The 12,174-nt window shown below is 36.8% G+C and overlaps 3 protein-coding genes across 3 annotated transcripts in view; 2 read left to right on the top strand and 1 right to left on the bottom strand.

Moving 5' to 3' along the window:
• The first annotated feature begins 187 nt into the window (after window positions 1–187).
• On the top strand, window positions 188–4,343 carry LOC149741296 (structure-specific endonuclease subunit EME1-like). Its single transcript, XM_089873288.1, has 3 exons — window positions 188–1,126; window positions 1,476–2,044; window positions 3,951–4,343. The coding sequence occupies exons 1-3, from the start codon at window positions 763–765 to the stop codon at window positions 4,239–4,241; spliced, it is 1,224 nt and encodes a 407-aa protein (XP_089729414.1). The 5' UTR covers window positions 188–762; the 3' UTR covers window positions 4,242–4,343.
• Window positions 4,344–5,571: 1,228 nt separating this feature from the next.
• On the top strand, window positions 5,572–10,922 carry LOC149741297 (uncharacterized). The gene is made up of 7 exons (XM_089873265.1): window positions 5,572–5,857; window positions 6,223–6,385; window positions 7,332–7,550; window positions 7,900–8,123; window positions 8,811–8,934; window positions 9,674–9,873; window positions 10,121–10,922. The coding sequence occupies exons 1-7, from the start codon at window positions 5,601–5,603 to the stop codon at window positions 10,314–10,316; spliced, it is 1,383 nt and encodes a 460-aa protein (XP_089729391.1). The 5' UTR covers window positions 5,572–5,600; the 3' UTR covers window positions 10,317–10,922.
• Window positions 10,923–11,127: 205 nt separating this feature from the next.
• LOC149741298 (complement receptor type 1-like) overlaps window positions 11,128–12,174 on the bottom strand; it is a 39,895-nt gene continuing 38,848 nt past the window's right edge. The window contains exons 62-63 of the mRNA XM_089873206.1: window positions 11,622–11,779; window positions 11,128–11,324 (exon numbers count right to left, since the gene is read on the bottom strand). Coding sequence (XP_089729332.1) covers window positions 11,276–11,324; window positions 11,622–11,779 — 207 coding nt within the window. The 3' untranslated portion in view covers window positions 11,128–11,275. The remainder of the gene's footprint in view (window positions 11,325–11,621; window positions 11,780–12,174) is intronic.

Below are 12,174 nucleotides of genomic sequence, written 5' to 3' on the forward strand. Positions count from 1 at the left end.
ACTGGTATTTTGAAAAATGTATTTTGCAACTATAAAGGTACATTTAAAGAATGCAGGTATTATAAACACTTTTAAAATATGATAAATTTGTTTTTTACAATAATTAAAATAATAAATAAATAATAACAACTATCATCATGCTACGCATTAAAAATAGACAACTAATTAAAATACGTAATAGTAACGTTTTTTAAATGCGTCCCCATTTTAATACTTGTCTCCAGGTTATATGGTTTAAGAACTTCTACTGGCGGGAAATCCCAAAGATAAAAACAATTTTTTTTGGTAATAAAACAAAATAGTAGTCAATTTTAATATTTTTGTGCACCTTTTTCGTATACTGTGTTTTATGGTAGTGTTTGAACAACACGCCTTCTGCTTGCTTATATAAATTACAAGTGTGATAGGCCCAACTCGTTTTTTTTTGTTGCATACGTCTACGTGGTAACTGGGCACGACTCACGAGTGCACGACGAGGTGTATGCAACATAACACTCTCGTTATAATGACGGTGGTTGCCTCGCCACGTGAGGATAAATATTCGTAGTAAATAGTAATTTTAATATTTGACATTCCAGAGAAATCGTTGGAAATAAACACCAATGTTATTCTAGTGTATATTACTACATTACATATGTCATATACATTATATACATTAATACATAGTACTTACATATCAAATATTTTGCCACCATTTTCAATACTTTGGGTAAACTAAAAGACAACCAATTTAAATACATACAGAAGTGTTAGACTTAAGAAATGCTCAAACCAACTGCTTATACTACCAAACAAAAGTCTCTGTTTATATCGGATTCATCATCTGATAATGAAGAACTACCAGATATATTCAGCAAACGATATTTAGGTGAAAATGGAGCAAAATCTAAATTTGACACGGGAACAAAAGTTTCTGCTGAACCTCAAATGAAAAAAAAAGTTGTAAAAAAATCGATAACGAAGTTGAATAAAAAAGTTGAAGATGTAGAGAAGGCAAAACGTAAAGCTGCACAAGCTGAACTTAAAGCTTTGAGGCCCGAAGAGAGTTTAAAACAGATAGTTTGTTTGGTGGACGCTAAGATTGAAGCAATGGTGGGGTGTGGGGTGGTGAGAAAACTCTGTGAAGGTAATTTGCCATACATGTTATATTTTGTAAATTACAGTGATCTTTGGGCAATAGTAGTATTACCTTTGATTGGTGCAGTATTACTAATTTAGCTGTTAATATGTGTAGTATATTACTCACAAAAGGTTTCTAAATGGTTTTCAAAACTAACAGAATTTTGAAAGACTTTTATTGTAAATTATACCCTAAAGTTACATATGATATGTGGTAACTCGAAGTGAACACGAGGTGTATAAAACAGAACACCACTTGGAGCTGTATAAAACAGAACACCAGCTTGTTATAACGACGGTCATTGCCTGCCAAGCAAGGGTAAATAGATTATACTCATTGTATTTCTTTATTTTAGGTAGTGTGGCTTCATACCAAGTAACTGATGGTGGATTCTCTTGTGTGAAATGGAGACGGAAAGTTGAGTTGTATGGAACAGATGAAACTTCTTCTGTAACTATGACCACTGATGTGCAAGACGAACCATATGTGCTACTCGTGCTTCCATGTGTCGATTTTTTAAGCATAGTGTCAAACAGAGGTGCTGTCACTTGTAATGCATGGGTTGGAGAATTAAAACAAAGTTTTCCAGCGTGTCAGATTTATGTTGTTTGTTTTGGAATGACAAAATATCGCCGCAAAGTGAAAAACAACGCCCAGAAAAACTTTCGACAGCAAGTTTTACAAAATTCGGAAAAAGTTGTGAAAAGTACAAAAAAGAAACCAAATTTTGAACTCACTGACTTTGAAATCGAAGAACTTCTTGTAGAACTGCAATTAACATCTGGTTTTAAAATTATTTTTGTGGAAAGTACAGATGAATTGGTTTTATTGATTCAACAAACAACAAAGTCCGTAGCAGAATCTCCGTATAAACGAATGAAAAGAAACAATGTTCAGTTTATTAATGAAAAAGCTTCTGTTAAGGTAAGGAATAATGTATTTCAGTATTTGTACTTTGTGTGGGTGTAACTTTTTTATCCTTGCATAACAGGGCAATGACTGTCATTATAACATGGGTGTTCTGTTTCATACACTTCCGGCTTGCTTTTGGGTTTCTGTATGGCTGACAATTTGAATGACCAGTTATTAACAAATGGGTTGGGCAATAAACATTAGGCCTTTTACCAAATGCATATCTGCTCTACTTACACTTGTGGCAGCATCGAGTCTTAATTTATAAGCTGGCACGAGGTGGCGGTGTATGAAAAAAAAACACCTATGTTTAACAACTGTCGTTTTTCAACCATGCAAGGATAAATAAGTTACATTTAGACCCAGTATCGTCCGGCGCCATGGTCCAGTGGTTCAGGCGCCTGCATCGAAACCAAAGTGTCCCCGGTTCGGTGCTCGGCAGCGGTACTAACACTGATCGGCGTATGTGTCCTGGGCAAGACACTTAACGGACATTGCTCCAACCCAGCGGTCACTAATGGGTTGTCCAAATTGTAAGCCATATCAAATAAATATCATACACAAAGTTGAAAAGTATGGTAACTCGTAAGCACACGAGGATAAAAAATGGTGCCAACAATACGCGTCTGACTGCGATGCGGTGTCGCGGCACCGCACGCAAAAAGGACTTAAATGGGCTTTTCTGGGTGTTGGGGTAATGGGCCAAATCTGGCCTAAATCCCAGGTCCTTGACAAGGACCTCACCCATAAAGAATAATAATAAAAAAAAAAAAAATACTCAGTATCACCTGATAACACTTTAAACATTGGTCTTGCAGGTTATACACAACATAGTTAGGCCAACAAATATATTTTACTACAAATGATACAAAATGAAGTGTTTGTTAATTTACTTAACAGTTTTGATTGTCAACAAAACCAATTAAGCTTGTTACACAAATAGTCACGGTCGCGATAAGAATTGGTTTCCCTTTCTATAATTTAATTTAAAACAAATTTTTCTTGTAACGCCTGTCATTCACTCTGATTCCTGCTATATTTAAACAGTGTTACCAGATTTATTTATACTAAAACCAGTGTTACACAAAATATCTTGAAATATTTGACTTTTAATTTTTTTTTTAGTTTAAATTTAGTTGTTTTTGCAAACTTCTTTTATAACTAGAGGTGTTGCCATGTTTCTTTTTGATAATTTTTGAGCTGGAAACACCGTTCAGTGGGTAAGTAATTGAACCGTGGGAAAGCAAGCTGTATTGCTCATTCAACTTACAATTGCCGCATATTGGTTGAACAATAGTGTGTGGGATTGAAGTCCTGAGACTGACTGGCTCATAAGTGACCTGTGTGTACCCATAGGTGCAATCGGTTTTGTAAATTTACGGCAAGGCTTACCAAAATATTTTGCAAATTTTTGTTTACTCAAATCTATAAATAAACTTGCAAAGGTCTTGCATTAAATGTAGGATAAAGGATATAGTACAACATCAAATCACAACATGAAGTTGCAGCCACATAAAAAAACAATAATCTCTGACATTTTCGAGATTATAAGAATCCCATTACTATAAGCCCATAAGGCATGTTCAAAATATATTGTTCACCCCAATAAAGTGTCTTAAATATGCCATCGATGATTCGTTACCACAAGAGCTCAATAAAAGAATTATTATACCTATATTAAAGTTTATGCAGTTTTGTCAATCCGGTGTTTAGTTAAAACAGCGCCTTTTTTGTGATAAATTACCCAGAAAGTTACATACATTAGCTTAACTTGTAAGTGGGCATTGGGTGCATAAAACAGAACACATAATGACTGTCCTTACACACCATACAAGGATAAATAAGTTACAACTATTCATTCAAATAAATTATATAAAAAACATAAACAGTGACACAATATCTCTTATTCATAACACAGGTTGATGCAACTACAGGTCAAGGTTCGTACAACGCGTGGAAACAAATGTTGTTACAATTCCATAACCTGAGTCCTGACATGGCGGATGCTATTCTTAAGCAATATCCCAGCCTATCTAGCATCATGTCTGCATATGATGGTTGTAATGCAGCAGAAGGAGAGACACTGTTGGCTGATCTAACCATAAGGCGAGGGGTGGGAACCATACAAAGCACTAGAAGGGTGGGACCAGAGCTTTCTAAGAGGATTTTTAAAATGCTAACGAGCAAAAACGGATCGGAGATTTTATGATTATGGTTTACTGAAAGTTAAGCAGCGTAATAGTTTGTAAAAAGATTTGACAACACTTCGATTTTTGTGTTATATACGTTAATAAATTCATTATTATTTGAATTTCATTAGTAGTTGAATAAATGAACGGATGAAACTTATTTAACTTGTAAACGTGAGGTGTATAAAACAGAAAACCTGTGTTACAACGACTGTCCTTGCCCCACAAAGCGAGAATTTAACACCAAAATGACAGTTATTAAAATACGGATGTTTTGTTTCATTTACTTTGAAAACTGTTTCATAGGATCAATAAATGTAACATAGTTGGGCGGGGGAAAATGGGACACCTTGATAGTGCCGCTTTTAAACACTGATAAGTAAGTCACAGTAGGGTTGTATATGAAAAGGAACTCCCGTGTTATAACGACTATCATTGCCCTGCCATATGGGGATAACTCTTTAAAATTCGCGAGATGAATGACAATGAATACATTTTCATTCAAATGTTGAACTTAAGTTCAGAGTGGGCGAAAACACACGAAATGGCGGGCTATTATGGCCGTATACGATCAATGATCACATTATCTACCCGACGTAACCAAAATAACCAAACTTGGTCTTGGACTTCATCAATTATTAAACGAATCAGTGTTATAAAATCAATAATAAAGGAAACGCTCCAAGCAACGTACATTAAAAACGAAATATGGTCGAGTATTGTTTCCGTTCACTACCTATTCAACGTTGGTAGGAAATAGTTTTCTGCAGTTTGCGGGACAAACGTGGTTGGATTGTTACAACTGACGCCACGCCGATTCGTCTATGTGTCTACGTCTAAAAACAAGCAAAAGGGTTTAGCAACTTTAGTCAAGTAATTTTACCCGTTGTGTGTTTTAATGACTGTCGTTTTGTTGCTAATTCCTTTTTCTTAGTTGTCTTAATAAAACTAACGTTGTCGTATTTGAAGAGGTAAAAATAAATGGCATGCACTTAAACGATAAGTTATTTAAGTAGTTTTAAACTGTATTTTCTTGCTAATTTTTTGTTTGCTACCCTTTCCATCGTTGTTTTAATTAATATAACCTTTCCTATCGTATTCGATGCAAAATACAATGTTTTGTAAGATCAGACTGCAGCTTTCAGGCGAGCCAAAGTTGTGAAGTTTTCCACGGTAGTAACTTGTAAAAAAATCTGCGAATCTAACCCCGATCTAATGCTCATAAAGTTAAACGATTCTTGTGCAAAAAATACAGTAAGGAACTGGTGACGAGTCTTGAACTTGTAACCCCTGGGTTAAAGGTAGGCAGGTCAACCACAACTTAAACATCACATTATATTTTCCAGCTGTATCAAATATATTTAAGCTAGAACATAATAATGAACGAACTAACTTTAAGTGACAACCAAGATACTATGCGAGGAACCTCCGACCATGGCTCCCTCACCAATATGAGCGAGGCAGAGATACTTGAACAAATGATTTCAAGGATTTGTAAAAGAAATGCCAACATAATTACGGAGATGGTGATTTTCACTGTCGCGATCGTGCTCGGGTTGTTTGCAAATGCTGCGGTCGGATTCGTCTGTGGGACCCGGACGGAACCGGAAAACCGAAGCGCTAATCGTTCGAAATGGTAAGTCGTATGTTTGGTTAAAAGTGTAACGTTATAGTTTGATATCCCCCAAATAAAGTTGAGATAATTCGTTATAGCAGCCTAGTTTAAATAAAAACTAGCGTGTACGCGTGTACCCTGTTAAGTGTCTGTATACAAACAAACAGCTTCGAAGTATATTGCATTCGCAACATTGATTAATAAGGTTTCTTTTGTTTGAGAAATAGATCGTGCATGTCTGCCGAATAAGAAGACGTCCCATGTTATAACACGACATTGAGCATGGGGTGTATAAATACACCATGTGTGTCTGATGTATAAGAAGACACTCATGTTATAACTCGACAGCGAGCAATATGATATAACATTCATTCAATTACTTACAGGATGATTCTCCAAATAGTGGTGGCAAACCTTGTGTATTTAATCTTTGCATTAATACACACGATAACGGAACTGATCGGCCATTGGACACTTGGTGCAACGATGTGCAAGTTATTTCGAATGGCAATTGACGCGAGTTGCTTCGTTGTGGCTTGCTCACTTATAGTAGGTTTAATACGGAATTGTTAAAGTACAAATGTATGAACACATTATGCTATAGTTGTAACAAATGCGTATCATTTCTATTATAGTAGGGTGGGGGGAGGTGGGACAACTTTTTCATTCTATTTTCTCGTCCTATTTGGTAGTAAACATAGAACACTAAAAAAGGTTATAAAACCATATCCCCAGGACTACCATTCACCGTTGTTAATTTCTTAAAACACGATCCGTATAATTGCATATTATGTGCTAAAGGTTCCCATCTTTCCCCACCCTACTCTATTGTATATGGGTGAGGTCATACGTCGAAGAAAGTAATGGGACCGTAGCTTTAAGCAAGAGTTGGCGCATTATTCCATTGCAATTCACAATCTTGCAACTGCCAAGTGTATACCGTATGTTTAACCAAGCACTATAATAAAGCGGGACCTATGTCACGCATTAGGCCACAAAATAATGAACCGACTTCGGCCTATACATCTCAGATCCGATATGGCGTATACCTCGCAATAGACTTCACCGATATAGAATAGCAATGTCACCAATATGAAACTGGGATAAATTTCGTAAATCTGGGTCTGGTGTTTTTGCCAATGAAGTTGGACGAACGAAATATCAGCCATTTTTTGTTTGTGTCGCAATTCGTACAATTTGATTCTGTCATTTATATAGTATTGATGTGGGATAAGATGGGATACTAATAGCATCTAAAACCCATATATCCTGATCGTGTTTTTAATTAACAATGCTATTTTATAGTCGTAAGAACATACGGTTAAATAATTTTGTAAATATATTTTACTAACAAATGAATCAATAAAAGGGAATGAAAACATGTCTCATCTTATCCCCCCTACTATATGTTAATATACCATACAACCACATACCCATACATTTAACCTATATATGCGACGCAGTTTTGTTTCCTAACACGCGATTTTAACCTTAGATCGCCAACGTAGACCTCTTGTTCATGAAACTCGGCTCCGCTTTTCAACCACCCAAATTTTTCTCCTGCTCCGGCAAACTACACCGACGCCTCGTCTCCTTGGCAGTTTGGGTGATTTGTATTTGCGTCAGTATCCCGGCCTTTATGTATTCTAACCTCGGTATGTGCAAAGATTGCGTCGTCGTTTACCCCATCACCAAAGACGAAATGTGTGTAATGGTAAGATTTGTTTATAGCTCGACTGTATCTATGATTGCTACTATGATGTCTACTGCCGAGTTGCTGAAGCCATTGCAGTGTGTGGATAAGTGGACATGACGTTTGGTTGCTTTAGTCATTTATATTTCCGTGGGTGGGACCTTGATTAACAAAGATACATACGCGGTAATTCGTAAGCGGGCTAGAAACAAAAAAACGTGTTGTAATAACGTCGTTGCTGACAAGACATAAGATAGGTTTTTTAATTCGTCCCCTATAGTTGCTACTGCCATGCTCAAAGTCGAGTTGCTAAAGCCACTACCGTGTATGAATAAACCCGACTTATACACACTATAACCCATACCTCTAGGTTGGTTTGGACGAAGAAGCTTGCAACAGAGAAAAGTCACTGTTTGATCTCTCTGAGATCAACAACCCATCACAAGAATACGACTATTTTATTCCTGAATATGCTGACCCGGGAAAAGATTCCCTTCTTACGCCATGGGAGGGTAATGATTATGGAGCAGAGGGACCGACATTTATCAATGAAACAGGTGGCGTGGTAAACATTGGACAGCCGACTTCGTGCAAGTAAGTAGTACTGAGTGAATTTGTAAACAGGCGGTGTGAACTTTGGGTAGGACATTGAACCCGAATACCCCCAGTGGCCATTAATTGGTTGTCTGAATTGTAAGCCGTACAGAAATCAATCACCGACAAAATTAAATATCATTGTCAAATTCTGCTATACTATACACACAATAGCCTGTTGGACTTACTTAATGTATAGGCCTATTGCGTATAGTAGTATATAGAGGGGTGGGAAAAGAAGGGACACGTTTTCATCACATTTTCACGTCACATTTGGTAGTAACAAGAGAACATTCAAAGAATTATAAAACCGTATCCTCACGACTCCCATGGACCGTTGTATATTAAAACACCAGAATATTATGTGCTAAATGTTTCTCGTCTCCCCACCCTATTGCATAACGAATGCCAATGGCCCGCCGTGCGAAAATAAATAAGTGACATTGTTTCACCCGCTGCTAATAAATACATCAACAAAAGTTACACAAGTAATAACTCGTAAGCGCAAATGATCCAGCGCTGTCCGTCGCGTAGCGCATGAAACGGTATATGATACCGCGCATGAAATGGAACCCCCGCGTTGTAACTATACTGGCGATGCTCGCCATGCGAGGATGAAAATGTGGTAATTTATAATCATACACTATACTTATAAATACGACCATACCTTACTTTTATATTCCATAGAGCCGACGCAGCCCGATCATATCGCACATCCCTCTACTTGAAGTTTCTCTTCCATTTCTTGCTTCCAGTCATACTGATGATTCTACCGTTCGTAGCTTCGTTCATGGCGAATGAATCGCAGCAGGTAAGCTAAACCACGAACCTTAACTCGGTATCCTATATGATAGATGTTACATGTGGTCCATTATGGGTTGTCCAAATGGTCAGTCGTACATAAAAGCATTCACCCATAAAGTCACACAGGGTGTAACTCGTATGTGTATCATAGTAGATCTGTTTATACCTCGCACGCTTACATGTCTTCTATAATAGACAACCTATAATACCTTTTGGCTGTTTAATGCATACAAGTGGCGTAACTTTGCTATATCTGTCCTGTCTGATACTTTCCACATAATAAAGCAATATTCAATACAAAAAATCATGCATATAAAATGTCTCGAAAGTCAAACACATAAGATCTCACTTCAACTCATAACAAGGCTGTACTGTTTTTATTGGACTGCCTACACACTGCTGCTGATACGAACTAAACTCCAATCTTGAAGCTTCCCTCGCATTACGTTGATTACTGAAGCGCTCGCGGTGCTGCGTATTTTTACGTCATGTCTGCCACAATCTTACGACTGCAGATACAAATGCAAGACACGCATTATCAAAGCTAGTACAAGTTTAGATCTGCACTATATATCTTACTTTTGCTTTGGCTTATCAATTTCATGCATTTTTTAACCGTAACATAAGAAAATGAAGACAATTGTGACATATGGATATAAAAATGGGCTGTAAAGCTGCTTATTAAAACATAAAAACAAAACTGTCTCTAAAAACTGAAAAACCAACACATATTTTATATCCTACAGCCAACACGTGAATCTCGTACTTGGTCAATCACAATTAATGTCACGAACATTCTGTTTATCGTATGTTGGCTACCTGTATTCGCTATAGAGATGGCAAGAGTGAACACGATACCAGCATCTCCTAGTTTCTGTGATGGCCTTCTACTTTACAGTAGATTCTCGATCACTTTTAACCCGGTCTTGTTCCCATTCCTTTACATGTAAGTCCTACTGACCTAGGTAGGTATCGAACCAATAACTCTGTGGAACAGCCATTAAATATAAACTAAATTGATTGTTACTTTAAAAGTAGCAAGGCCTATATATAGATGTACAATGTCCCACAGTAAGACAAATCATGATTGACCTAATTAAAAACTTATTTTCAATAACCAGTGCATATCTTACTTCACTAGGATTCAAACCAGCGTCCCTTAAGCCTTTCTCTAACAATTCCTTCCCTCTCAGGGCAGTCACACCCAACTTCAGCTATCACCTATTCACATCTGCCGCATCAGTGGCATACAGGCTTGCTGAACGCGTCACCCCTTCTAACGATATCAATCTACGCAAGCAAACAACGAAACAACCAGAGGCAAACGAAATTGAACGACAAACGTTGGTGGGACAAGGGCCGGCGCTCCCCGCCACAAAGATTGCCTGAATAACAATTTCAGTGGCTCTAAAGTACAACAGACTATAGTAGGCAGCCAATAAAATAAGCCTAAAGCACCAGCGTTATCCTACATTTCAAACCACTCAAATCGCACTGTTACGCTTTAGTCATGGATTCATTTTCCTCGACTTGATTGGTATCGTGCTTCTACATGCGTCTTTTTCGAAACAGGTGTAACCTGAGCGTAACAAAGTGGTTTGATTGATTGAAAAAAGAGGTGGCTGCAGGCTGGCTACCAGTATATATTTTAAAAATACGCCTCTCGGTTATATGTGTTTGAGCTGTAAGTTAGAGTTTTTACTCTAATTTGAACTGTAAGCCTCTGTATAACCGGTGTAAATATGTAAGTAGAAAACCAGTGATGTCTTTAATATTAAACATAGATGTTTTTACCATGGCCTAGATTCGAACTCTAACCTCTGCCTGTTTATACAGCCTTCCTAATATTTTAGACTTCATATAAACCTCATTTCTATAAAAACTTTACGTTTTTCAAAGTTAATAATGTCTTTTACTTGGATATATCGCCTTACGTGTAACTACCTGCACCTGTGTAAATATCATTGAAAATAAAATCAAAATTTGAGCAATGGACTGACAGAACTAAAGACTATTGAACAGCTGTTAGAAAATATCGTATAAATTGCAACCAAGTATAAGTTACTGTTCCCACCCACGAGGATATAAATGACCAAACCAACCGAAAGTTATGTCTGCTTTTCCAAACATTGCAATACCTTCAGCAACTGTACTTTGGGCATGAAGTTCCCATTGACAACAAAACAATTAAACATAAATATATTGTTGATATTCTTGTAATGTAACAAGTTTGGCGATAAGAGGCACAGCGTAACACTAGGCGGTAAAGTTCAAAACAGTGCAAGCAAAATACATATAAGATGTCGACAATATTTAAACAAAGAATAAATAAACAAAAACAAGATTAACTATACTTGAATGTAGTTGTGCATTTCATTCTGGTAACTTTGACTCAGTCTGGAATATAAAAATTCAAAGTTAGAATTTTACTTTCATATTTCGTGGTATTAACCATAAAACAGAACAACAGCTTTTTATTTGCTATCCGTATAATTTTTATTTTGGTGTAAAAATTGGGGTTACATAAAAGTGAAATAGGACTGACAATTAATAAGCAAAGAGTTATATTTAAGTCGGTTTAACAAAATCCCAATTATTAAATGAAACGAAGAAAAGGGAATTAGCAACAAAAAACTGTTGTCAAAAAAAGCTATGGATAAAAGCAAACCAACAAATATTAGTCGAAATACTTACAGGCATGGATTTTGACACATATTCATGATGATAGCATCAGTTACACTTGTTCCAAGTTGTGATATATTTGAAACAGTGTGAACATAACTTGGTTTGGTTGCTATCTCTTCAAGTTGTTGAAGCTGTGTCTTCGTCCCATCCATTCCAACAACTTGTACCTGTCAATCAAAATCACAGTTATATACAAGTTGATAGGGTTGTATGAATGTAACTTTTTTATCTTCAAATAGTGGGGCAACAACAGTCGTCATAACACATTATGTTTCATACACTTTGAGCCAGCGTACAGGTTGTTACTTATGAAACTCTGTGGGCGATTACTTTAATGTATGGCTAACAATTTGAACAACCCGTAAGGTTACACTGGGTTTGACAAAGTAATATACCCTCTTCCAGTGTATACATCCATGCTGTGCATACCACGGCGGAACCACTATCAACTAATGTTTTAGGCAAACTATCAACTATTGCTTCGTCGCTATATCTTGTCTTTTCGTTTTATTATCTGTCAATCTTCCCTACTGTGATCGAAGAAACAAATACAAGTTTTCAT

The sequence above is a fragment of the Ciona robusta genome, chromosome 1 (assembly GCF_009617815.1).
Source record: "Ciona robusta chromosome 1, ASM961781v2".
In the NCBI taxonomy this organism is placed as follows: Eukaryota; Metazoa; Chordata; class Ascidiacea; order Phlebobranchia; family Cionidae; genus Ciona; species Ciona robusta.